Source organism: Bos taurus, chromosome 19 (genome assembly GCF_002263795.3).
Source record: "Bos taurus isolate L1 Dominette 01449 registration number 42190680 breed Hereford chromosome 19, ARS-UCD2.0, whole genome shotgun sequence".
In the NCBI taxonomy this organism is placed as follows: Eukaryota; Metazoa; Chordata; class Mammalia; order Artiodactyla; family Bovidae; genus Bos; species Bos taurus.
In genome coordinates, this window is record NC_037346.1 from 40,625,686 (window position 1) to 40,653,615 (window position 27,930).

The 27,930-nt window shown below is 37.2% G+C and overlaps 1 protein-coding gene across 2 annotated transcripts; it reads right to left on the bottom strand.

The window, feature by feature from the left end:
• Window positions 1-1,349: 1,349 nt before the first annotated feature.
• TOP2A (DNA topoisomerase II alpha) lies at window positions 1,350-27,606 on the bottom strand. Of its 2 annotated transcripts, none has more exons than XM_015458846.3 (35): window positions 27,482-27,606; window positions 26,470-26,625; window positions 26,181-26,271; window positions 25,853-25,916; window positions 24,302-24,447; window positions 24,017-24,114; window positions 23,314-23,526; window positions 22,811-22,984; window positions 22,513-22,614; window positions 22,268-22,405; window positions 21,098-21,236; window positions 19,959-20,116; window positions 19,536-19,661; window positions 19,166-19,276; window positions 18,914-19,019; window positions 18,713-18,822; window positions 18,142-18,234; window positions 17,636-17,750; window positions 17,424-17,545; window positions 15,816-15,964; window positions 13,578-13,809; window positions 13,266-13,400; window positions 12,949-13,149; window positions 12,578-12,773; window positions 10,972-11,063; window positions 10,704-10,868; window positions 10,494-10,577; window positions 9,350-9,532; window positions 8,940-9,030; window positions 4,374-4,526; window positions 4,014-4,134; window positions 3,850-3,893; window positions 3,309-3,449; window positions 2,668-2,843; window positions 1,350-2,338 (listed from the first exon to the last, which is right to left on the bottom strand). In XM_015458846.3, the coding sequence occupies exons 1-35, from the start codon at window positions 27,500-27,502 to the stop codon at window positions 2,210-2,212; spliced, it is 4,575 nt and encodes a 1,524-aa protein (XP_015314332.1). In that variant the 5' UTR covers window positions 27,503-27,606; the 3' UTR covers window positions 1,350-2,209. The 2 variants fall into 2 exon arrangements, with proteins under 2 accessions (XP_015314332.1, XP_005220838.1); XM_005220781.5 differs by having other exon boundaries at window positions 2,668-2,867.
• Window positions 27,607-27,930: the final 324 nt, after the last annotated feature.

Consider the following 27,930-nt stretch of genomic DNA (forward strand, 5'->3'; position numbering starts at 1 on the left):
GTGATATTATAGGTTTACATGTAGTTGTGAAAAATAGAGCGATTGCACACTTTGCCTCCGTGTGTGTACGTGCTCAGTGGTGTCTGCCTCTTTGCTGTCCCACACAGACTGTAGCCTGTCAGGCTCCTCCGTCCATGGAATTTTCTAGACAAGAATACTGGTATGGATTGCCCTTTCCTACTCCAGGGGATCTTCCCAACCCAGGGATTGAACACTTTGCCTACTTTCCCCTTTGGAAGCATTTTGTAAAATTATGTTGTAACCAAGACACTGATATTTCTTGTGTTACTTGAACTCTCCTTTGTATTTACGTCGATTTCCACACGTCCCCTTCTCCAATTTCTTAAGGTGAGAACTGCGACAAAAAGAGCTTGACCTTTTTTTTTGTTCAGGTTCTGATAAAAGGGCTCATTTTCCATTCTTTGGACAACGCCACCCTCGGGGATGTGTTTAGGATGGCTATCCTTCTGTAACTCAAGACTTTCCTTCTAGTACTTCTTTAATTAAAAAAAAAAAAATTATGGCTGTACTGGGTCATTGCTACTCTTGGGTTTTCTCTAGTTGAGGCAAGTAGGAGCTACTCATTGCAGTGGATTCTCTTGTGGAGCACAGGCTCTAAGTGGGTGGGCTTCATAGCTGTGATGCCCGGGCTTAAGTTGCTCCGTGGCTTGTGGGATCTTCCTGGACCAGGGATCGAACTCAGGTCCCCTGCGCTGGCAGGTAAGTTTTTAACCACTGGACCACCAGGAAGTCCCTTCAGTTTTGTTTTTGATACTTAATAGTCTATGTGAAGGATTTCCCTGGTGGTCCAGTGGGTGACTCTCAGTTCCCAATGCAGGAAGCACGGGTTTGATCCCTGGTTAGGGAACTGGGATCCTGCATAATGTGTGCCATGGGGGTGGGGGAGGGGGAAAAAGGTCTGAGTTTAACTTTCCTGTAAGATGAGAAGGGGTTGGGCCTTTCTAACATTTTTTCCCCCCATAAATGATTAGCCAATTGCCCCAATATAATTTACTGACATCATCAAGCAGTTGACTGGATTATCAAAATATTAAAGTAGGGAGTCGAAATTTATATTTAAAGCTATTTATTGATGGAGGGTCAACACCTTTTGAGTGTGGAAGAGATGAATTTAGCACCCATGTTTAAAAGCTCAGGGAAAAATCTGCTTGGCTGTTAGTCATGGTGCCTTTCTCTTAGAACTATCACTGTGGCCAGGAGTTATGAGGGACATCAGAAAATGATGAGAATAGTTCTCAAAGCTATTTTATAGTGAAAAGTGAAGAGGATATATTTCAGACTAAGGAAAAGAGTGTAGTGCAGGGTGAAATAAGGGCAACAATCAAGGGTTGCAATGTTTACAACATTTTATTAAAGTACAAAATAGTTGGAATTAAGCTAAATAGAAAAACATAGTAAATATTTACAAAAACATTAACATCACTCAAGTCACACACATGTAATGAATGCAGGAAGGTCTTGAAAAGTTTATAAATGGAAAATTATGGAGATTTCCCAAAATGGATATAAAAACTCACTGCTGAGTATAGTATCAATATTCTTTGAGAATATTGTTCCTGACTCCTTTGCAATCTGAGGGGACAAGTCAAGTGTTGAGATAATCACAACTTAGGATCTAATTTTCTTCATTTTATTGACGGTTTCTGCTGTTATTCAAAAGGATATGAAGAATATGAACAATTTTTCACTGCTTAAAAATTCAGCATATAAAAGGCTGAGTGAGTATTTGGAACTGGAACTACATAGAGTTCTATCTGATGGAAAATTACTTATAAAACTAAGATAAAACAGAGAACTAATCATGCTCTATCTCATATTTACTGAAAGTAGGCAGAGTAGAAACTTTATGTCAAAGGGCTCCAATTTTAGCTTAATGAACTGTCAAACTACATTATGCTAAAGTTACCACACAACTATCCCGAGAGGCCAGGAGAACCTAAAATCATACTTTAAAAGACAAGAAAACAGACTAAATACATATACAAAGCAGAGAAGAAAACAAAACACTGTCCACGAGATGGTCACAGTATTATACAGTATTACAGAGAGATAAAGGACACTTGGGCTCTACATACTTCACTTTAATGGTCCTGAACTAAAACTGCCTTCCCCAAACTAAATTCAGAGGGGAGGAAATTGAGACATTTACCTAACTTTAAGATCATTACTTAAAATATCACCTCACATTTTAAAAGAAATCATCTTCATCTGATTCTTCAAGGTACTTTATAGGTTTCTTTGTTCTTACAGATTTTGCCCGAGAACCCACAGCTGAGTCCAAGTCCAGATGGAAATCATCACTTTCCTCCTTGGGTTTCTAAAAAAGAACAGCGCAAATAATTTCCAGTATCAACCGGACAGTAGAATTTCAATGCAAAAAATATACCAACAGACTACAACTCAAGGAATTTTCCACCTTCTAACAAGTAGTAAGAAACAGACCAAAGGCAAACCTCTCATTGACTGATTAGTGACATTTAGCTGTTTTACAGCTAAACTACATAGAGTACAAGGGTAATGGATTTACATTTATTTTCTTAAAAATGAGCCAAATTATTAGCAGCAAAGCTTGATTACGTGTTTCACAGTAACTTTTTTCAGTGGGGAAAAAAAACCTACAGTGAAAGGACCGACTAGAACAAGTACCTTGCTTGTGACTGCTTTGGAGATCAGTTTCTCAAAATTAGAGTCGGAATCATCAGAGGAGGACGCCTTCCTTTTGCGGCGAGTCTTGGTTTTGGGGGCATTAGGCTTTTTAGAGACATCAGAATCCAAGTCTGGATCCTTTTTGGTTTTTTTTGGTGCAGCCCTTTTTTTGGTGCCTGTAGTGGAGGTGGAAGACTGACCTGTAAGACAGGCATTCATCATGGTCACTCTTAGCTGAACTGTTTCCACAGTGAACTTTCTTTAGCAACTTGCTTTCCGCTTATATTTAACATAGGAAAAGACAACAATCGAGACGAAAATGCATAAGAGAATTGAAATATTCTTAAGTATCTGATTTTTTTTGTAGTTATAGGCTTCATGTTAAGTGTTTGTAACTGTTTCTAAGTCCCATCCCTGTCATAGGTATGACTAGTTAGGATAACACCTGGCATTTTGAGAAACACTTTTTAAAAATCTTCTGACTAGCAATTTTGATTATAAAGATCTAAGGATTTGTTTTCATTTAGACAAGGTCTTTATTTTAATACCTATAGTAAATTTGGAGAATAAAAATTTGAAGTTGACTTGTAGAAGCCAGTTAGTTAATCCCAATATTACCCAATTCAAAGACTGAGGCTCACTTTTTGCTGCTGTCTTCTTTGCTGTCACATTCTTTTTAGGAACAGGGTTTATGGTTTCAGTTACAGCTGGGAAATCTGCAGCAGGAGAGCTTGGAGGAGGTGGTGCATTATCCTCAGCATCATCAGCATCAAGCTCTGTTACTTCAAATGGAAAGGAAAGTAGTACATATAAGCAATACACAAAAATCCGTGCTTTGTCCCTGCTCTGAATTCCTATTCAAACACCATGTTTGTGACTTTTCTGGAATATTTCAAACACACTTTTATAACTTTGTTCTAATTTCTGGGTTCTTCATCAGCAAAGTTATTTTTTGTATCTCTAGCACAGTACCTGGCAAGCACATGGTTACTTTTAATATATTAAATGGAGAACTTATTCATGTGCAAAACTAAATCTAATGACCAATATCAATGTAATACTAACAAGAACCCACATTTATTTTCAAAGACAGGACTTGGATAATATAGTCTGGGTTAGAAGCCAGGTGGACCTGAGTGTCCAGTAAAGCAGACATCTCACAATTTTTACTTAAATACATACCTGATGAGGCACTCTTCAGTGGCTTCAGTTCTTTGTTATTATGTCTAGAATAAAATAAAACAAAACATCCTGACGACCAGTTCTAAATGTGTCAAACAACAAAGAATATATCATCAACTATTAAAAACAATCATGCTAAAATCCCTATTAGAGAGGATACTTACTTCGGGGAAGTTTGGATCTTAGGTGGACTAGCATTTGATGGGACAAAATCATCTTGAGTGTCTTCATCAAAATCTGAAAAATCTTCATCTGAATCCAAATCCATTGTGAATTTGGTTTTTGCTGTTAAAAATATACATATGCAAAGAATCAAAGAGGACAACAGGAGAAATATTTAATCCACATATTAATACAATATGTCCTGAAGATACAAGCTTCAGTTTAATCTTTGAAAAGATGTCTTAATTTCTCAAAATTTTAATTACTGCTCTAAGATAACAATTTCTGGGATTATGTATCTTGAAATACACAGGTCGTTTGAATTTTTCAGAATATGCAGCATGTTCTTCACTTTTCCTTACCTGCTGCTCTCCGTGACTCTTTTTCTCGTGGAGGGACATCAAAATTACTTTCGTTACTGCTCATATCTGATTCTGAATCGGACCAGGGGTTTCTTTTCTTTGCTTTCTTGATTGGTTTAAATGGCAATGTAGTTTGTTTCTTTGTCTTGGTAACTGGAAAGGAGATAGGAATTAACCATCTTTACATATTCTCTGACTCACTTTTCTCCATCTATCATCCATCTATCCTTCAAATATTAGGTTGCCCCAAAACTTCATTTGGCTTAAAGTGTAAAAATAAAAGATATATTTTTCCTATTTACCAAGGACTTTATTCAACAAAGCAGTCACTAACTGAATGAACTTTTTGGCCAACCTAATACTTAACTCTGTGCTAGTACTGGGAATACAATGGTGAAGGGAGACAGACATAGTCCCCCTTGCTAAGGAGCTTATAGCTTGGTCATCTAATCCCATAGTAGTAGTAATCCCACAGTATATGTGTTTACATAGGGCATGCATCAATAGTATGCGTGTGCTGCTGCTGCTGCTAAGTCGCTTCAGTCATGTCCGACTCTGTGCGACCCCAGAGACGGCAGCCCATTAAGCTCTGCCATCCCCAGGATTCTCCAGGCAGGAACACTGGAGTGGGTTGCCATTTCCTTCTCCAATGCATGAAAGTGAAAAGTGAAAGTGAAGTCACTCAGTCGTGTCCGACTCTGCACGACCCCATGGACTGCAGCCTACCAGGCTCCTCTCATGGGATTTTCCATGGATGCATGTATATATATATAAATATGAGGCTTTTGCAAGAAAGAGGTGTTTGAGCTGAGATCTGAAGTTTAAACAAGAGTTAACTAGCTGAAGGGAAATGGATGACAAACATTCTAGTTCAGGATATAACATGTACAAAGTTCTGTGAGAAAATACAGTGCGTTTAGGAAGCTGAAAGAAATCCATTATGGCTGGAAAACAGAAGTCAGGAGGAGAATGGCTGGTCTTGTTAAGAATTTTGTTTTAAAAAGGGAACTTACATGACCAGATTTGCATTTTTAAAGAGTTTTGTAGGCTACAGTGTGGAGATGGGAAAGGCATAAGAACAGCTGGAAGATCAGTAAGTTATACAAGTCAAGGCAAGGGAGACAATGCAAAGGGAAGAATGGCTTGGCCCAAACCTTAAGGGGCATTTAATGGCTGAGTTGAGGAGGTTTAAAGTCACTAAGTCTTGTTAATTCTTAACCCCAACTGTCTCTCATACCCACCCTTTGCTATTTATTTCCCTCATTTAGGCCCAAAGATAAGAAGAACAGTCTCCCTACTGGTCTACTTAGTTCTTTCTTCATATACCTAGTTGAATCCAACATATCCACCCTCCCCAACAACCTGGTTTCCTAACTCTCCACAATTTGATATAACTATTTGCTACTATTTTTCAAAATAAACCCTCCCACTCTGCGAAGGGGGCCTTCTCATTGTCCCATGCACATTATATAATACTTATTTGATTCATTGGCTTTATATGCTAATTGATTGCTTTGTGTTGTTCAGTTGCTAATTTGTGACCCACTCTTGGTGACCTCATGAACTGCAGCCAGGCTTCCCCATCCTTCACTATCTCCTGGAGTTTGCTCAAATTCATGTTCATTGAATTGGTGATGCTATCTAACCATCTCATCCTCTGCCACCCCCTTCTCCTTTTGCCTTCAATCTTTCCCAGCATCACGGTCTTTTCTAATGAGTTGGCCACTAGCATCAAGTGGCCAAAGTACTGATTGCTAGGTAGTTTAAACAGCATAGTACATACGGCATACTTTTATTACTTTTTTGGAGGATAACTGCTGTGCAACGTTGTTGGTTTCTGCCATACAACAATGTGAATCAGCCGTAACTATATATATATCCCTTCCCTCTTGAGCTCCCCTCCCATTTTCTTACTACTTCTTTTTCAACACTAAGATCTTTAAGGGACAACAGACATGGTTGGATGGCATCTGGACATGAGTTTGAGCAAACTCTGGGAGACAGTGAAGGACAGGGAAGCCTGCAGTGCTGTAGTCCAGGGAGTCTCAAAGACTCGGATGTGACCAGTCAACTGAACAACAACAAAAAATGTTTCTATTTGTTTTATTCATCTTTGTACTCCCCACAGAACTGAGCACACATTACCTATCAAAAGTAGGTACTCAAGGATAGACATATACATCAATCAATGGAATAGAGTTGAGAATCCATAAATAAACTTTAGATTTTTGGCAAAAGTGAAAACAATTCAATAGGGAAAGTTTTTTCAATATATGATGCTGGGTCATCTGGATATCCACATGCAAAAGAATGAAGTTGGACCCCTTGCTTATACCATATGCAACTTACTTCAAAATTACCTAAATGTAAAAGCTAAAACTAAAAACTCTTAGAGGAAAATAGGGATAAATCTTTTCTTCTTTTTTTGGCTACACCACAGGGCTCGCAGGATCTTAGTTCCCCAACTAGGGATCAAACCTGGGCCCTCAGCAGTGAAAGCATGGAGTCCTAATCACTGGACTGCCAGGGAATTCCTTAGGCAAAAGATTAGATATGACACCAAAAATATGAGCAACATTAGAAAAAGATAAATTAGACTTCATCAAAATTAAAAATTGTGCTTCAAAGGACACCATCAAGAAAATGAAAAGATATTTCACAGGCTGGCAGAAAATATTTGAGAATCATATATCTGATAAAGATCTGGCATCTAGAATATAAAGAACTCTTCCAACTAACTCAACAATAAAAAGACAAATAACCCAATGTAAAAAATGGGCAAAGGATCTGAACAGACACTTCTCCAAAGAAAGTGGAAACAATCCAAATATCAGCTGATGACCAAATAAATATAATGTGGTATATTCATACAATGAAAAACTATTTGGCAACAAAACAGAATGAAGTATTGATACATGTTACTACATGGCTGACCCTTGAAAACATTATGTTAAGTGAAGAAGTCAGCCACAAAGGAAAATATTACATGATTCCATTCATATAAAATGTCCAGAATAGACAAATCTAGACACAGAAAGTAGATTGGTGGTTGCCTGGGGGGAGGGGGAGTTGGGAGAAAATGGAGAGTGACCATTAATGGGTACAGTGTTCTTTGCAGGGCAAGAAACTGTTCTAAAACTGAGTATACTAAAATCACCAAATGGTACACTTTAAATGAGTGAATCTTGCATGTGAGTATGTTAAAACAGCTCAATGAAGATGTTAAAAATAAGTAGATATTCAGTAAAGGCATAAACAAATGGTTAGAGTTGTTATTTCTATTTAATTTACTGAGTGAGTGTTAAGTATATCCCAGGTACAGTGCTGAACTCTGGGGATAAAACAACATGACTAAGATGTGGTGACTGTCTTCAAGAAACTTTATATATGAATATGGTTCCAAATAGGAAAAGGAGTACGTCAAGGCTGTATATTGTCACCCTGCTTATTTAACTTCTATGCAGAGTACATCATGAGAAACGCTGAGCTGGAAGAAGCACAAGCTGGAATCAAGATTGCCGGGAGAAATCTCAATAACCTCAGATATGCAGATGACACCACCCTTATGGCAGAAAGTGAAGAGGAACTCAAAAGCCTCTTGATGAAAGTGAAAGAGAAGAGTGAAAAAGTTGGCTTAAAGCTCAACATTCAGAAAATGAAGATCATGGCATCTGGTCCCATCACTTCATGGCAAATAGATGGGGAAACAGTGGAAACAATGTCAGACTTTATTTTTTTGGGCTCCAAAATCACTGCAGATGGTGACTGCAGCCATGAAATTAAAAGACGCTTACTCCTTGGACAAGGAAAGTTATGACCAACCTAGACAGCATATTAAAAAGCAGAGACATTACTTTGCCAACAAAGGCCTGTCTAGTCAAGGCTATGATTTTTCCAGTGGTCATGTATGGATGTGAGAGTTGGACTGTGAAGAAAGCTGAGAGTGGAAGAATTGATGCTTTTGAACTGTGGTGTTGGAGAAGACTCTTGAGAGTCCCTTGGACTGCAAGGAGATCCAACCAGTCCATTCTAAAGGATATCAGTCCTGGGTATTCACTGGAAGGACTGATGCTAAAGCTGAAACTCCAATACTTTGGCCACCTCATGCGAAGAGTTGACTCATTGGAAAAGACTCAGATGCTGGGAGGGATTGGGGGCAGGAGGAGAAGGGGACGACAGAGGGTGAGATGGCTGGATGGCATCACTGACTCGATGGACGTGAGTCTGAGTGAACTCCGGAAGTTGGTGATGGACAGGGAGGCCTGGTGTGCTGCGATTCATGGGGTCGCAAAGAGTCGGACACGACTGAGCGACTGAACTGATGTTATATATATTAAAACCTTATAACCAGCTAGAAAGTGAAACTTAACAAACTGAGCATTTTCTTCAGAGCCCAATAAAGTATTTCATTACAAAAATCAAATACCAAGGAAAAAGATAGGGAATTTCAGATATAGTCCTTCATGGACCTCAAGAAGAACTTCTGAATATCTATGTGGAACATACTAGGTAACAAACAGAATTTAATCTCAACTCTACATCATTTTTCTTAAGATGTTTCAATACCTGGCTCTCTTTTCTGTTTCTTTTCCAGTCTCAGTTTTTGGCTTTCCATTTCCATTCCATCCTCTTGAGGGCTTCCTTCAGTATTTTCACTCTAAAAGACCACACAACAAAAATGGTCAAATTCTGCCAACTTATTATTCAGAATAATATAGGGTCAAATATACAAATATATATTTGGTCAAAGAGTGATTTTTTTTTTCTTTCTATTTTGGCTAAGAGCTCTGAATAATGGTATGGGTATGACTTTTTCAAAGATACTTAAACATTGAAAATAAATCAGGCTCGTAAGAAAGGGAAGTTATGATGAGTTGATAAATTCCAAACTACGGGATTAGAAGTTCTATGATTAGTTCAGTTCTAAGTGGAAAAATGCTTAAAGTGTTTTATGTATAAGCTTTCAAGAGTATTACCTTAATTTTCTTTTTAATTTTCTTTTCTGCCTCTGCTTTCATTTCTTCAGTCACTCGGGGGATGACTCTTTTTCCACTTGGAGAAGGCAAAATTTCTACCATTTGTGTTTTTTTCCCCTTTGCTTTCCCACCTTTCCCAGGAAGTCCTATTTGTTCATCTTGTTTCTCCTTTGCTTCAACAACCTAGAAAAGGTGGATATAAGAAAGCAAGGCTATGGGGAGGAAGATGGGAGGGAAGTTCAAAATAGAGGGGATATATGTATACCTATGGCTGATTCATGTTGAGGTTTGACGGAAAACAACAAAATTCTGTAAAGCAATTATCCTTCAATTAAAAAATATATATATACAATGGGGTCACATCAAAAAAAAAAGACAGCAAGTCTATAAGCTAACAAGGACATTACAGCATAGATGTCACTTTATCCCTAGGGACAGAATAAAAGGCAATGATTAAACTGATTTCAGTTTGTTACATCTCAAAGGTAAATTTGTGATAAGCTGTTCAAACATTAAGGCACACTTTGAAAAGTGGAGATAAAAGACTGAGTTCTACGTTTGATTCTACAACTTAACCTTTGAGGATAAAATGGGGAATCAGAATTAAGGATAAAACACATATACATACACATAAATGTATACGTTTATAAACTCAAATAAGCAGAAAGGATGTGATTCCAGTAATGTATCCAATCACCGATTATAAGCTAGACATCCAAACTGAAGTGCAATAACATAAATCTTCACATTAAAGATTTTAGCTTAATTTATGGAATTAAGATACTTTTTCTTATGTTAAAGATAATGTTGCAAAACAGTATTACTGATTTGGAAACAAAGGATCTTCTTAAACTACTGATTAGCCAGCCCTGAAGGAAACTGTCTTTGTCCTTTCAGGTTTACTTCGGGGGCTGGGTTGGTGTTCTTCTACATTTAAATTCTCACTCCCAATAGGTCAAAAATCAACTTTTGTCCTTTCCCCTCTTCCTGTGAAAACTTCTAGGTAGTGTGTTTCCTGGTACCATTTACTTATGCCCCCTATATTCTTTCTATTGTCAACTGTGAAATTTCCTGACGAGGTATATTGCTAGAATAGCTTATTTCATTAATACAAATTCTAACATGGGCATTATAAACTACACACCTCCAGCTCTTCAACAAAAGCAGCCAAGTCTTCTTTCCACAAATCTGATGGACTCTTTCTCTTCAATGTTTCTAGCTCTTGCTCCTTCATAAGACAGTCAGAAAATTAAGAGTTAATTTATGTGCATAAACAGCATTTTCCCAAAGCCCACAATTTTCTTTCACCATTAGAATACAACCAAGCAACATGTACTATCCAGCAACAACTCACTTTTTCATTTCTTAGTTTGCACAGTTCATCTTTCTTTTCCTTGGTTAGATACCAAAGAGGCATGTCAAGAAGGTAGTTGAAGGTAGGTCCAGAATCTGTTGCAGAGTCACTCTTTTCAGTTTCCTTTTCACTGTCACTTTCTTCATTTTCTTCTTCATCCGGAACCTAAACAAGAAATTAAAATGTATCTTTAATAGGAAATGTGAAATATAGACATTAGATTGTACACAATCTCTAATAACATAGAAAATGCTAACCAAGAAATTACCTTTTGCTGGGCTTCTTTCCAAGCCTTCACAGGATCCGAATCATATCCTCTCTGAATCAGAACTTTAATTAACTCTTTCTTAGGCTTATTTTCTATTTAAACAAATGTGAACACAGAGACAGTAGTTTTGAGCAATATTTTAGGAAAGGATAAAGTTTTTACCATATTAAGTCAAAAGATTAAAACTGGAACTTATAAGGTCTTTTTGCATAAATTTGTACATCCTGGTGGACACCAAGTCTTCTCCCTAAACCACTGATAAATATAAATTACCACAAGGGGGCAGTCAAATCATATATGAGGTTGTGATCTAATCATAACAGAAGACAATCAAAACCTTTATTTCTGATAAATATCAACCTCAATTATACTCTGTTCTTTTCATTTCAACACTCGAGCAGGTAAGTTCTTAGTGCCACCATCCAAACATTGATTTCTCTTGTTATGGCCCCTTACAATGCATTTGTTCCCTTTTTTCTATAGTACCCCCTTCTCAGTGTCTACTATAGTCAATTTATTAGACTTTGAGGGATACTGAATGTTACTAGCTGTGATATAGTGAGGTTCTAAGTGCCAATTAACTTGACATAAGTCACACCTTTAGGCCTTCTATATTAACTCTTCAAGAAGCCTGGACAGTCTCTAGTATTTCCTAAATTCTAGTCAACTAAATATAATCTTTACTTTTTATTTTTGAGTCATACCCAATATTATTTATTTAGCTTTGTCTTAAGCGGTAGTATCTGTAAAATTAGGGGACTGAGATGCACTGTTATAGTATTTTAAAAGACCCCTGAATATGTAACTATTAAACTAAACATTTTTGTGTACCATTAGAAAATTATCCTGTGATCACTATGTAACTTGTGTTGTCGTGTTTTGGTACTTGCTACTACAACCCATAGTTACCTGGCTTTTTTAGTTAATCCTGGCCAGAGCTGAGGCTTCTAACTTTAGTCAAAACTGTTTTATTCCTGGTTAATACTTAAACTTTGATTTTGTTGCTTCTGGAATGTCTTAAAATTCCCTTAGACAGAACTTTCAGTCTTGGGTATACAATTTACTTATAATATAATCCATTTAAAATCCTCCTTCCTTTTTGGTTTTTCTATCAGACTTCTCTCTGCTGTTATCAATCAGTTTACACAGGGACCTCTTCTAGCTCTCCATTCTCTTCTGTCTAAAGTGAAAGTGAAGTCGCTCAGTTCTGTCAGACTCTTTGTGACCCCATGGACTGTAGCCCACCAGGCCCCTCCATCCATGGAGTTTTCTAGGCAAGAGTACTGGAGTGGGTTGCCATTTCCTTCTCCAGGAGATCTTCCCGACCCGGGAATTGAACCCCGGTCTCCCGCATTGTGGGCACTTTACCGTCTGAGCCACCAGGGAATGTTAACTAATTTCTGATTTCTCAAGATGCTCAGTCTAGGAAAAGCTATCTCTTTTAAACCATAAATGCTTATTTAGATATATGAAAGACACACATGGAACCAGCAGAAATAAATGGATTTTGTCCTCCCTCCCTATCATTCCTCTTACCAAAACTGTTTAAAAGAAGTGAGGCAAGATTGTAATTTTAGTACAGGCAGTTATCGGTCCAGAAACATACCAATGATTATTTTGCCATCTATTTTCTCTAAGATAAAGCGAGCCTGATTATTCAGTTTAGCAGATTCAGCACCAAGCATTCCTAGAAGCCATTCTTTTCTTAATCCATAATATTTAAGCCTGAGTTCAAAGAAGTCTCTTAGAATATCCAAAACTGTGTCATATTTCTTTAAACAGCCTACATGGTCAAAGAGGACCTAGAAAAGAAAAAACAAGATTAGAGTCAACAGTAGATAAATTGGCTAAACTTTAATGGTTTTAAAGGAATGACCTCATTCTTTGAAAATGTAAAAGTAGCCTAAGACATCCTTTAAAAATTGATATTAACCTGTAATATACATGGAAACACGTTTATCATAAAACAGGACATACCATAGAGTTGCATGTGAGACTAGTTTGGAGTTTGAAGACTTTGTGTAGTCCAGCTCTCTCTGCCTCCGCCAGCTTTTCTTCAGTCATCTTCACAACAAACTTCACAGTGGTGTCTGTGTGGTATTCCCTATAATCTGTTATGAGAGGCGGTGTCTTCTCAGTGCCATTCAACATGGGCTCAAGAACCTGTTCCTTATACGTCTAAAAGAAAGAATCCTTTTGTAAGTTTCTAAAACTTAGGCTCCTGTGTATTCAACATACGTTAGTATAAAAAATGTTTCCCCATCACAGAAATCAAAAAAGAAATCCTTACTTACCTGGGTCCACGTTCTGATGGGAAGCTCTGAGATTTCAATGGTTGTAGAATTAAGAATAGCCACTTCACCACTAATCACATATTGATTTGGAGCCAGCTCCTCAACGGTACCCTTGAAGTTCTTGTAACTTGGAAGCTAAATTGGTATTTAAAAAAAGAATGTTTTCGAAATGTGATACTAAAACAAATCCCAACAGCATTAAACAGTAAATCTAACATTAAGCAATAAATAAATTTTTATGCTCTTTAGCTACATCATCTGCTGAATTGAAACCAGAGGAAAACTAAGGTTCTTAGTCCACAGAATAGTTACCATTGGCAAAGGTTCTTCTCCATCCATCAAACGTCTGATGTTATTCACAACTTCACGAACATCAAAGTTGGGGATTTTGCAGGACCACCCAGTACCAATTCCTTCAGCGCCATTTATCAACACCATGGGTATAATAGGAATATACCATTCAGGCTCAACACGCTGGTTGTCATCATATAAAAACTTTAATGTATGGTCATCTTTTGCTGGAAATAACAACCGAGCCAAAGGGCTAAAGAGAAAACAAAGAATGTTGTTTTAGAAAAATATTGGCTTTGACACAACTTTCATGGAAAGAACATGTGTTATTTCAGATATATACATAAAAACTACCTTGGCTTTACCTGTTAATATTCATTTACCAATATTATTTAGAGTATTTTCTACATATATGTCAAGCACTGCAGATATTAAGTCTCAGTCTTTAAGGAGCTCAGTACAGGTAGATACTCTAGTAGTACAGCCAATGAATGTACATTTTGTCAGGTGGTATGGTAAATATTAAATAGATAAAGTACCTAAAATTGGTTGAGGGGCTGCTAAGGAATGCTAAGCCCTTTCTGATAGGATAATATTTGAGCACAGAAGAAACTGAGAGAAAGTGTACATACAGCAAACAGAGGTACCAGTAAGTCAGAGGCACTGAGGGAGTGTGCTTGGCCTCTTTGATTATAGGCAAAGAGGCCAGGTGTGTTCGAAGAAGAGATAGTATGAGATGGAATCAAGACATGGGGAGGGGGAGCACAGATCATATAGGGTCTGGCTTGCTAAAATAAAGCTCTAATTTTTTTCTGAATGAAGAAGTTATTCCAGTGGCTAAGAATCCACCTTCCAATGCAGGGGACATGGGTTTGATCCCTGGTCGGGGAACTAAGATCCCATATGCTGTGAGGCAGCTAATGAGCCCGTATACTCTAGAGTCCATGCACCACAACTAAAGAGAAGCTCATGTGCTGCAACAAGGATTCTGCATGTGACAACTAAGACCTGATACAGCCAAATAAATAAATATTTTTTAAAAAGTTGGAAGGTTTTGAACTCGAGGAACCTATTAAAAAAGTTAATCTACTGCCAACAGAAAGAAGGGTGGTAGACTATACTAGTCTATATATTGAATGGGGTGACTAAGTATTTTTCCAGTTCAGAGTCCCCAGGACTTGCTGATGAACTGGATGCAAGTGTAGAGAAAACAAGTCAAAGGTAACTCCAAATTTTTAGCCTGAGAATTAGGAGGATGGTATTTCATTTACTGAGACAGGGACTAAGAGTGTAGTTTTGAACTTATGTTTGAGATATTTATTAGACATCCAAGTAGTAAAAGCTGAGAGGGACATGAAATTTAGAGGCCAGAGCTGGAGCTGAGACTGGATGCATGAGATATCATCCCTGGATGGGAAGGCAGTATAGTTAGTAGAAAGAGATCAGATGAAGAAGCCCCAGGGCAGGCCATAATTTGGAGGTTGGGAAGATGAGAAGGACCCACTGAAGAAGACTACTAAGGAGGAGAACCAACAGCCTAGTGTCCTGGAGGATAAATAGAGAAAAAAAGAGGCTCAGGGATGGAATTATTAATTATGCCCTATGCTGTTGAAAGAATGAATAAGATGACAGTTGAAAATTGACCAATCATAATGTACTTTCCACAGACTTGTAAAGGAAGCAGTATTTCCACTTTGGTATTTAAGAAGAATTAAGTTCTTATCTTGACTCTGGCTTAAACTCTATATCGGAGTTTCTTAATCTTGGCACTACTGGGTCAGATAGTTCTGTGCTGTGCAAGTGCTGTCCTGTGCATTACAGAGTGTTCAGCAATACCCCTGGCCTCACTAGATGCCAATAGCATGGCTCCCCTAGTCATGACAATCAAAAATGTCTCCAGACATTGCCATATGTCCCCTCAAGGGTGAAAACTACCCTGGTTGATAACCACAGCTCTAGATGGAAGAAAAGAGAAGAAAATAAAAAGAAACAAGAGTAAAACATTTATAGTTTGGCAAGGAAACAACATTTTAAGGGATATAAAGGCTAAGCTATCAAACTGAAATAGAATTTTGATTTTCTACTCATTGCAAAGAGTAGACTAAACTTTAATGAGCTAGTTTAAAACAATTAAGAATGCAAACATTTGCATCAAAAATCCATTTTCTGATTAACTGAATTTTTCTGTTTTTGGTCAACTAACTCACAAGACTTCAAAATTGGAAATGACAATTTACTAAAAATCGGAAGCATACCCACCTGAGCATTGTGAAGATGTATCGAGGACTAGCAGAGTCCTTGCCACCATGCAACCTGGTACCAAACTGACCAATGGGCTGCAAAAGGTTCAGATTATTGCTGCCCACAAAGTTCTGAGCCAAATTGATAATGGTCATCATTAGTGACATCTGGGGGAAAAAAGATTCATTAGTCTCATCCATAGCCTCAATAATAACGTGTCTATTGTTATGACTATATTTCACTATAATCCTGTAAGGTTTTATGAAGTGTAGATGTTTACTGGCTTTTCCAAGATAAATACATGGCAGACGTAGTACGTAAACCTAAGACTTCTGGCCCCTAGTTCAGAAATTGCTTGCCTTCCAGCAATTTCTATCAAGTCTTAACCCTGAAGGCACAGCTCCTCCATTTACCCTCTGCAGAATGAAGTATTTCCTCCTCTGTGTTAAAAACTACTCCTTTCTATTCTAGCACGTTTCACTCTATAGTTGTGTGAGTGTATGTGCACATGTGTGGTAGCCCTCTGGCTTAACTGTGATTATATGTTAAAGGTAGAGAATATATATGATTTAATTTTGTATACTCTGTACACGGTAAGCATTAAACAAATATTTACTAGGTGAACATCTACAAAGTACCTACTATATTTTGATTTGAAGCAACAAGCAAGACAATCATCTCTTTAAAACTCTAGAAACTTACAGGAAATCTTATTCTTTAAAAATGTTTTATATAATAAATGCAAAAAACCAATTTCAAAATAAAAAACGAACAGATGTATGTTTGTATAAAGGCAATCAATTCAGACATATATGAAAAATTAGAAAACTGCCCTTTCCCATTCCCAGGGATAACCAAAGATAACAGTTTGGAGTATATTATTATTCTGGTCTTCTTTTCTTTTCCCTCACTATGTTCTTCAGTGTTAGTACCTATAGATATGTTGTTGTTGCTAAGTCATGTCTGACTCTTTTGTGACCCCATGGACTCTAGCCTGCCAGGCTCCTCCTCTGTCCATGGGATTTCCCAGGCAAGAATACTGGAGTGGGTTGAAGAATACCGTTTCCTTCTCCAGGGGATATTCCTGACCCAAGGATCGAACACGTGTCTCCGGCATTGGCAGGCAGATTCTTTACCTCTAAGCCACCAGGGAAGCCCCACCTATCACTTATATCACAGATTCCATGTACAGATGTCATAATTTATAATAATTTTCCATTTGATGGACACTTTCCATGTCTAAATTTTGGCATAACAAAGTTATAGCAAACATTACTAAATATTAATATCTTTGAATGTAGATCCTTGCATATCTTTTGATTATAGTAGCCTTGTTTTAGACATTCCCTTCTCCAGGGGATCTTCCCAAACCAGGGATCAAATGTGGGTCTCCTGCATTGCAGACATATTCCTTAGCCTGAGCCATCAGGGAAGCCCATTATAGGCACATTATTTTTATAATCAGATTAAGTTACAAAATAAACAATTTTATAGTTTGATATATTTCACCAAATTATTCTCTACTATGGATGTACCAGCTTATACTTTCACCAACTGTTTGGAGAATGACTTTGCAGGTATTTCTGCTATAATGCTTTCCAGAAACATTATAGATAATGTGTTTACCTCACCATGATGATAAGAGGACATCTCAGCTACTGACCCAGCTAACTGGGCAACCTTCACCTCTCGCTTGTCATTCCGTTTGAAACATGTAAACAAAACCTTTCTCTGACCTGGTTTCAAACCTTCAAAATGAAAGACGTGCAAATATTAATATCATTAATTTAATCATTTCTAGGCATTGATTTCCATCTTATGGTAAAAATAGAACTCACCATCCACCATAGATGGGATAGACCTTTCATTATCAGAATTTGAAAACAGGATAAGTTCCTTGTTTATGAAGTCATTGTATGTCAGATATGTGGTAGCTTGCCCATACAAATAATCCTGAGGAACCAAAGAGAGTATTAAATGATCTAGTTTAAGATAAAAAACATCACTGGTCTTAACAATGCTTAATGCAAAAATAAAACAAAGCATTATCATTTCTATGCTAATTCTTAAAGTCTTTCAAAAACAAAGAATTATAAAGTATTTTATGTTTTAAAGACAAAGCAAATTTATTTGCTGTACAATTAGGAAAAAAGTTTATTGACTTTGTAGTTTCTTTCAGGTCTAATACATCTATGCAGCAATCATTAAATAAGGATATTTATAAGTAGTTATCTATTAACTTTTTTACTGAAACATTTATTTAGTAGCCTTAATTTGCTATACTATCAATTCTAAAAGGTCAGTAAATAGTACATTTTGTGGGATATATTTAAAATTTTCTTACATCAGGAAGGCCAAGTAACTTTCGTTGTCTTCTATCTTCCATGAAATGAGTTAACCATTCCTTTCGATCATCTGTCTGCTTTTTGCTAAAGGCCTACAAATTAGAAGGTAAAAAAGATGTTACTGGCACTAACAGATACCAAAATATTTTTTCTAGAAAAAACTAACAAACCATAATAACTCAGTTTCTAAAATACCTGATTCCTTTCTTTGGAATATGTGTACTGAAAATCATCTATTTTATAGAACATTTTATTACATGAAAAATTAAATGTTTCAGTTGACTAGTTAAAACACTGATTTCTAAAACCAGTGTGTGTATGTGCTCAGTTGTGTCTGACTCTGCAACCCAATGGACTGTAGCCCACCAGGCTCCCTTGTCCATGGGATTTTCCAGTCAACTATACTGGAGTGGGCTGCCATTTCTTTCTCTAGGGGATCTTCCCGACCCAGGGATGGAACCCATGTTTCTTGCATCTCCTGCATTGGCAGGCAATTTTTTTTTTACTACTGCTCCACCTGGGAAGCCCCTCTAAAACCAGAATGTATTTGTGAAATACACTCAAACTCACCAGGCTGATTGCAGCATCATCTTCGGGACCGGAATATTTAAATTGGATACGATGTCTTTTCATATCTGCAAAGTATTCTTTAGCTTCCTTTGATGTGCTGGTACCCAAACCTACAAAAGCAAGAACACCAAGTTACTCCATATAAACCTGTACAATGGTATATAACAAAATGAGAAGTTCTATGTGAGTTTCAGTACAAACCTTTGTAATATTTGACTTTCCATTTTTTATGATTTGGTGTAGAACTCTTCCATTCTTCAAACTCAGGAAGGCTATAGAATGCCATTTCTTGTTTGTTTTTAGACACCTGAGGTAAAAAAAACACATTGCTATGGCTTTCCACACTGCTGGGTTCCCTGCATACCATCACACATCACTGAGGTTATATGTGTATCCAGGGTTGAGGAGTAGAGCCTTCAAATATCCATTATGGTACCTTAGAAATCAGTATACCTTTACAATGGGAGTGATAAATTCCTCCAGAAAACGATGTCGCAGAAGAGAGGGCCAGTTGTGATGGATAAAATTAATCAGCAAGCCTTTGATATGGGAACCGTCTTGGTCCTAGAAGTATTTGGAAAGCCAAAACACAAAAGATTTGCTTAGAAACTAAAAAAAATTGTGACTGACATACTGGCAATTTCTCAAAAGTTTTTCTGTGGGGATTAAAGAAAAAAAAAGCTATTCAAATTTGGACTCACTTAACCTGTATTATATAATATGCATAAAATAGAAACATATCTTATTAGATGTGGACTAAAGATAAATAATATCCTTTCATGGCAGAAAAGCAATGCAACAATAAGACATGTTTAATTCTGACCTGATCTGTCATAATCATTATCTTTCCATAACGTAGAGTCTTCAGTGAATCTTCATCTTCATAGTTTTTCTTGTACTGAAGACCCACAATCTTAATTATATTGTTAATTTCAGCATTTTCCATTATCTGAAACGGACATATAGACAAAAAGGTAAGATTTTATTTACAAACTTTAAAGGAACAAAGAATTATAACAGTATACGTTGCTTGGATTTTTTGGAATTCCAGTATTTTTGAGTTATTAGCAGCAGCCTATACTTTACTAAGTCAGAAAGATCTGTTAAGATATGCTACATTATACACAATTTTCTAAAATAACGACAAACTAAGATATATTTTAAAATCTTATATATATCTTATATCCTCCCAATAAGGGGGTGAAATATAAGCTTAGATTCTGAAGATAGTTTTTATATACTCTACCTGTTTATGAGAAGCTTCTCGAACATTGAGGATTTTTCCTCTAAGAGGGAAAACCCCATACTTGTCTCTCCCAACCACACCAAGGCCTGAAACAGCCAAAGTTTTAGCTGAGTCTCCCTCTGTCAGGATAAGTGTACACTCAGTAGAGTTTCGGCCTCCTAAAATAAATAAATATTAGCATATTTAGTCCAACCTCAAATATACTAATTCAGACATGTGATAAAACACAAATAACTTACAATTCATAACAAGTTGGCTTGAGAGTGAAATAGAGTTAAGTAATTGGACTTATAGTTTAACTAAAGTTTGTAAGTTAATAAAGTCTTAGTTTCCTAGACTAATCTTTCATGATGATTATACTGTTGCCAAACATTTGCTTGATCATATTACATTTAACATATTTTGTGGGTAATGAGGTTTAGGACATGCCTCTAAAATATGGCACCTTGGCACATTATCTTATTAAGCTCAGGGAGTTTTGAGAAAAGAAAACTTTAGTAGAAGCAAGAATATCTCTCTGATCTCTCCCCTAAACTTCTCTCCTGAAGCAGGTCATAAGATCCTCATGAAGGAGGTGCTCGCCTTAAACCCGGAAGAAAAGAACATTTTAATCTAAGATTAAAGGTCACCAAGAAGAATCTGAATGAAAAGGCCATGCTAAGTTTCCCCAGGTTTACTATAATCAGCTAATAATCACTGTCCTATCATATCTTTCCAGAACTTTGCATTCTTCATCAAAGCTAGCATAAAATCACTTAAGTTTAACCATTTTTTTGGGTTTTCACTTCCTTACAAATTTTCAGGTCACATGAAACTATATTAAATAAATACACTTGTTTTTTTCCTGTTAATGTCTGTCATTTTATTTTTCAGAGATAGCCAGGGACTTAGGAAGGTTGAGAAGACTACTGTATAAACATTCTTGTTTTATACACCAAAATAATCATTTCAAAACTATTTTTAACAGTTAAAAACATAAATGACCCAAGTGTTCAGTAACAGGGAACTGGCTGATTTTTAACAAAGTACAAATATTCTGTTGAATATTAAGTGTCAAGGGAAAAATACCCACAGTATGCTGTCAATGAATCAAATCAAATAAGTATAAGATTTAAACTTTGGAAACATTAAATATGTACCTGCATCATTGGCATCATCAAGTTTGGGAATTCCTTTGATTCTGTTATGTTTTACAGCAGAACACTTCTTGTTTAACTGGATTTGGGCCTTAAATTTCACCCAATTTAGTATACTTTCTACAATACCACAGCCAATCGCCTGAAAATGAGAAGATTCATGTTAGGGAAAAAGAGTTCTGTCAGAAATATGGAATACAAATGAATTCCCACAAAAATGGGCAGGATGTGGCACATTTTCCTGTCTCAGATTATCACTATTGAGGCAGCTGGTTCCTTTGGGTTTTCATTCAATATTTACTGACTACATACTTATATGGTGCCAGGCATGAGCTCCATGTGGAGATCTAGTGGTTAAAACAAATTAGCTGTAGTCCTTGTCCTAAAGGAGTTTGGTACAACAAGGAAGACAGAAATAAAATGAGCGATTACAGTATGAAGAGATAAGTGGAAAGCATATCATGTATAATAATATATGGCCAGTGTCTTATGGGAACAAATTTTTAGGGAAATGAATATAAAGTAAAGGTTTTCCTAAAGAAATGACAGTTAAGACCTAAAAGTAGTCAGCCAAGTGAAAAGCGTTTCAGGCAAGGTAATCCCTCTGCCCGAAATGTGAAAAAGCTCTAAAGAGGGAAGAGTACTCTGTTTTTGAGTAATTTAAAGCCAGTAGGAGTGAGACTTAGGTAATGTGGGAAAAGTGGTACTGAGATAAGGTTGGAAACGGCAGGGTCTTGTAGGCTGAATTAAGGAATTCAGGTTTATGCAACCTAACAGTTGGTTGGAGCCTTTGACTAAAACAGGACATAGTTTTGTTTTTTGAGGGTGGGGAAGTTCCATGAATGGCGATTAGTGAGTATGGAGAGAACTGATTCAGTTTTGGATGTGTCCGCTGAGAGCAACTTAAGGCATTCAGTGCTTGGTAACTAGTTAGATGAGGTAAATTCAGAAGTGATCTGAACTGGTGACATGTAATGGCCAAATAAACAGAGATGTCATATAGATGATAATTAAGGGCTTGGTAAGAGTTGGTAAGCGGTAAGGGTTGTTTTTTTAATTTCCTTTTCAGGGAGAGAAGACATGTGGGAGGAATTTTGGTTTCTGCAGAGTTGAGAAGGGCAATGGAAAATAAAGGAAGATGCTTCTATCGTTTATTTCCTTCCAAGTACTCACAGCTTTGATGAATTTTTCACTCAGCTGGCATGTTGATCCAAAGCTCTTGACTTGTAAAGTCATGTTCTCTTTTGTCTGGGAGTCGAAGGTTGGGTTTTCAATTAAGGCATTCACAAAAATCCACATGTGATTTTTTACCTGCAGTAAAAATTGACAGTAAATTACTAAAAATTTACTCATGCTTTATTTATAGACTTTTGCTTCTTCCTTGACTTTCAAGAAAGAACAGTGTTAAAGTATTATACCTGATGTGCTTTTACTGCAACACCACCCTTGTTCTTTTTCTTCACAACATCAACAAGTTTAGTCACAATCTGATCAGCTACATAATCAACATGTCGGCCACCCTAATGAGGAAAAATACCAAACTGTAAATCCATTACCCTCAAAATTGTAATAATAATCAAACATTTTAAAAGCTAATTTAGTTCCCTTGATGCCAAGGTAGCCAAATATTCAAGTTCATTTTATATATTTAAAACAAGAATACTTATATGAAATATGTAAATATAATCATGATTGATAATTCAAAAATAAAATTACCTTGGAAGTAGCAATGCTGTTGACAAAGCTAATTTGCTGAAAGCCTTTTTCACTCATTGTTAAACATACTTCCCACCTGTGGTTTACTTGTTCATGGATAACTTTCAATGGATTGCCAGTTTCATCTACCTTATCCTTCAGATACAGATCTACATAGCTACGGAATCCTTTCACCTAAAAAATAATAGTATTAATTTTTTTTAAGTAAATGAAAAAGTAGGTTATAAAGATTTTTCAAAACTAATGAAACGGTGTTCACTGATATGTATAAGAGGATGGTCATTAAAGGACACAAAAGGATTTAGTTAGAAGATTCTTTGAGAAAGACTTCAGTGAACTTAAAATAAGTTAACTGACTTTTTTTAAATGTGGCATTATGTTTTCTTTACAGAACATATCTGAGAAGTGCTAAGAAAAACAAATGGGAGGAAAAAAAAATCAACTTTGCTTTTGATGATGGTCACACAAAGTACCTCATTGCCTACATTCAGTAAAATACTTACTGGAAGCCTATTTCCATTGAGATAGACTTTGACATCTTTAGTGGATCCAGCAATATCATATGCTCTTCTAACCATCAGTGCAACAATATCTTTGTCTAGGCTTTGCATTTTAAACTTGGACAAATCAGGGTGGAAGGTAATACATGTATAATCTTCTCCACTAAAGGGCTTGAGTTCCATCTCACCAGCTTTCCCCATGTTATCCATCCATGTCTATGGAAATAAAGAATAGAGAGAAAAAAACTCAAGTTATCTCACAAACTAGAATTAAATAACACAAATTTACAAGTCCTAAAAAAAGAAAAACACACACTCAACCAAACCAACTCCCACCCCCCAACTCCCCTAATATACGTTTATGAGTAACTTTCTATGAGCTTCCCTAGTGGCTCAGGGTAGAGGGTAAAGCGTCTGCCTGCAATGCAGGAGGCCCGGGTTTGATCCCTGGGTGGGGAAGATCCCCTCGAGAAGGAAATGGCAACCCACTTCAGTACTCTTGCCTGGAAAATACCATGGATGGAGAAGCGTGGTAGACTACAGTCTGTGGTGTCACAAAGAGTCAGACACGGCTGAGCAACTTCACTTTCCCTCTCCCATGATTTAATAGATTATAAATTATGTTAAACCATTAATGCCACTATTTTATAATTATTATTGCTATAGCATAATTTATAATCAAGGCACAAGATACTCATTTACTTACCTGTTTGAACATTTTCTTGTATTCTCTACTTGCTGTTTCCACAGTAAATTTGGTACTGAATATGTTACACAGTTTGGCTCCATAGCCATTTCGACCACCTGGGCAAATAAATATAAAATGTGATTTAATTGTTCTTATCTCATTTACAGCTTTATTTCTTAATCACTGGCAATGCTATTTAATTATAGAGATTTACTCCCATATTTTTAACCTTTAGGCCACAATCTTTGAAAAGATGTATTTTTTCAGCAACAAATATGTTTTTTATTTTCCTCAATACTCTACCTGTTACTTTCTTTTCTTCATCATCATAGTTGCTAGAAGTTAGGAGCTGTCCAAAGATAAGAGCTGGGACATACATCTTCTCAACTTTGTGTTCGACAACAGGAATACCTTTTCCATTATTCCATATACTAATTAAATTGTTTTCCCTAAGAAAAGAAGATTGAATTCTTTTTTTGTAAAACAGATGTTAAGCTAGTGCTTAATTCTTTTCATATTTAAATTCCATTGTCTCTAAAACACACGTCTCAATTTCTTTATGACTCTTTATATATATACCTTCTGAAATTCAGCACACTTAGTTCCTAACACTCATGAAATAGGAGCCAAAAGGAAAAAAAAAAATCAATCCTTTTCCAACACCTGGGCAGACACTGATAATACTGAAAAAATATGAAGCTTTAAAATGTTAGGATAAACAAAGGGAAATGACTTATGCCCAATGGAAAGAAAAGGACAAAATTTGGAAACAATATTATTATACCGCTTTTAAGAGGATCATCTGCACTGTCCCAGCTCCCTTAGCTTTCCCACCTGACAAAGCACACTGGCAAAACAAATATGAAAGCGCATTATCAATTGTAAACGTCCCTGCTCACCAATAAAATATTCAAAATTTATTCGGACTTATATTTTAGTTCTAACGACACACACTATGGTTCTTATTACATGTAGCTTGCTGCTGCTACTGCTAAGTCGCTTCAGTCGTGTCCAACTCTGTGTGACCCCATAGACGGCAGCCCACCAGGCTCCGCCATCCCTGGGATTCTCCAGGCAAGAACACTGGAGTGGGTTGCCATTTCCTTCTCCAATGCATGGAAGAGAAAAGTGAAGGTGAAGTCGCTCAGTTGAGAAAAGTGAAGGTGAAGTCGCTCAGTTGTGTCCGACTCCTAGCGACGCCATGGACTGCAGCCTACCAGGCTCCTCCATCCATGGATTTTCCAGGCAAGAGTACTGGAGTGGGGTGCCATTGCCCTCTCTCACACGTAGTTTAAAACTAGCTTAATATTTTTTAAAAGACTATGGCATCAAGTCCTTAGGAGCACTCAAGCACATCATTAACACATTTCCCAAAAAGAATCTAAAGTATAGTTTATGTTATAACTGAATAGGATAATAACAAAGGGAAGCTACACCCTGACTACCCACAAAAGGACATTTATAAGCAGAAATGTTAGATCAAATTATTCTTTATCACCATCTGCTGGTTTACTGTTTGAATAGCATCATGAGAAAAAGTTATAGCTATAGACTCTGGAATACTTAGAGAACTTATTGGAGATGTTTATTGAAATATTTAGAGATAAAGTGTTATAATGTCTATAATTTATTTTGAAATGATTAAAAAATATAGATGGTACACAATATGGCAAAGTGTTGACAACTGTTGGATCTAGATGGTAGCCATCTAGATTGTTCATTTTAGCACTCTACCTTTCTGCACTTTTGCAAAATCCCATTAAAAAAAAGCTCAACTTTACTATAAATCAAGTAAATGCAATTAACAGCAACAGGGTGCTACAAAAAAAACAAAAGACTAAGCAGGAGACTTACGGGTCAATTGTGATTCTAATACAAGACATTTTTGGGTCCCTTTGTTTGTTGTCTGCAGCATTGACTGAAAGAAAATACACATTTGTAAAAACTTAAAGTATTTTAGAAAACACTCTTTACCTCTAAGATATAAAAAGAAAAAAGTCTCAAGCAGTGCAGGAGTAACATTGATGAGGTATTCATTTAGCAATTTTTATTCATAGGACTGTTTCTAAGAACTCAACTTCCTAGATTCCAGCAGACTGTCTAAACTTTGCCAACTGTTTTTTGCTATGAATAATACTTCTCACATCTGACCAGTAGATCTTTGTATTAAGAATATACTTACCTAGAATCTCATCAAAGATTTTGTACAAACCAGGAACATAAGTGACTTCCCTATAGTTAATGCCAATATCTTCATCATAAACCCACATTTGCTGGAAATAAGAAAAAGAAATACGGTTACTTTATATATCTACTTTGTTTTATTATCATGGTTACTGTAAAGTCTTCTGAATTAGTATGACAATGTAGATGATAGCTTAGGCCAGTTCCAGAAGACAAAGTACATGAAATATAGAAAATTAACCTGGAAAAGTATTCATCTTAACTACACTTAATTAGCCTGATTTTACCTGGGTCACTGATTCCACAGAGCCAATGTAGGTGTCTGGGCGGAGCAGGATATGTTCCAGTTGTGTTTTCTTTTGATAGATTCTTTCAATAGACAATCTTTTCTTAGCATCTTCATTTTTCTTTGTTTTGCTGACTTGCATATTTTCATTTACAGGCTAGCAATTTTTTAAAAAATTAAAGAAAAGGGATTTTGAATCATAGGTTTATCAGAAACCAGAAACAAAATACCTATCGTAGTGGTCTGCTTACACACACCAAAACAAATCGCACAGCCTTTTGGTAGGTATCAATGGAGCTGGCATAGTTTTGTACAAACATGGCAATATAAGTTAACTGCAGCAGGTTCCCCCAAGTGTCAGTTTAAACAGACGTATTATTTTGCCATGTGTATCTGACATGGAAATACTTTCATGCGTTAGATGCCATCAACAGCACACACCCCCTTCTTTCAGATACTCCACACATATCTACTGAGTGCCTACCAGGTCTCAGGCACTTAACAGATTCTACAGTAGCAGTACGGGAGGATAAGGATTCCATCCTTTGGACACGTTAACGTTTTAAACACAGGAGGGACGTATTTTGAGCATCTCGGACCTGCCGGCTCCATAGTGGGAACCGTGTTCCTTGCTCTGCACTGTCCAAGGTCAGGGTCGTCCAATCCCATTTTCAGCCCCAGGTAGGAGAGGAAAGCATCTCTCAGTGCCGCGTAAAGCTACATGCGGACCACGATGCCATCGACCTACACCGGGACCAAATGAATCTCTAGAAACTGAAACACAACGCCGCACCCTAGAAGCCAGTACAGCCGACAATACTTCACTACTTGCACCAGAAAAAGGTTTCAGTCTCTTCGCGATCACGCCGAGCCCAGGGGACCCGAGTAGACGCGGAAAACCCACGCCCAGCCCTCGGCGGCCGGACTACGACCCAGACGCCTCTCTCACGGGCAGCCGCAGAGATGCCGGGACGCGCTGAGGCTCCGCGACGCGCCCCTCCCGCGAGCTGTACCTGTAGTGGCGACACCTCCATGGTGACGGTCGTGAAGAGGCTCGAGAACCCTGCAAGTGACTAAACCGGTGGGACCCTCGAGACAATCACTGAGCAAGCCTCTTCTCCACAGACGCACGTCGGTTAGGAGAGAGCTTCCACTCCGGTTTGAACCTTCCGCTAGCCCGCCCAAACCAGATAGGCCAATCGTTGACGCGCTCTCATCAGTTCCGTCCAGAGAAACCAATCAGAGCTGGTTTTTTATATTCACCAATAAACAGCTGAGCTGGTCCTTTTGAATGAACCAATTAGACGAGGGAGGCGGGACTAGACCGTTTTAAAAGACACCACTCGGAGTCGTAGCTGAGGCACGGACAGGGAATCTAGCCAATGAGGAGGGCTAGTTTGTTCTTTCTGTGTAACTCTGGAAAATGCGCTGCGGAAGTGGGATCCAGGTTGGGGTGAAAAGA

Coding starts and splice junctions, on each gene's coding strand:
- TOP2A (XM_005220781.5), bottom strand. CDS start 27,502: ATGGAGGTGTCGCCACTACAG. Junction 24,448..25,852: donor ATTAGAATCACAATTGACCC/GTAAGTCTCCTG, acceptor TTCTTTTCTTAG/GGAAAACAATTTAATTAGTA. Junction 3,894..4,013: donor AAGATCCAAACTTCCCCGAA/GTAAGTATCCTC, acceptor ATTTTATTCTAG/ACATAATAACAAAGAACTGA.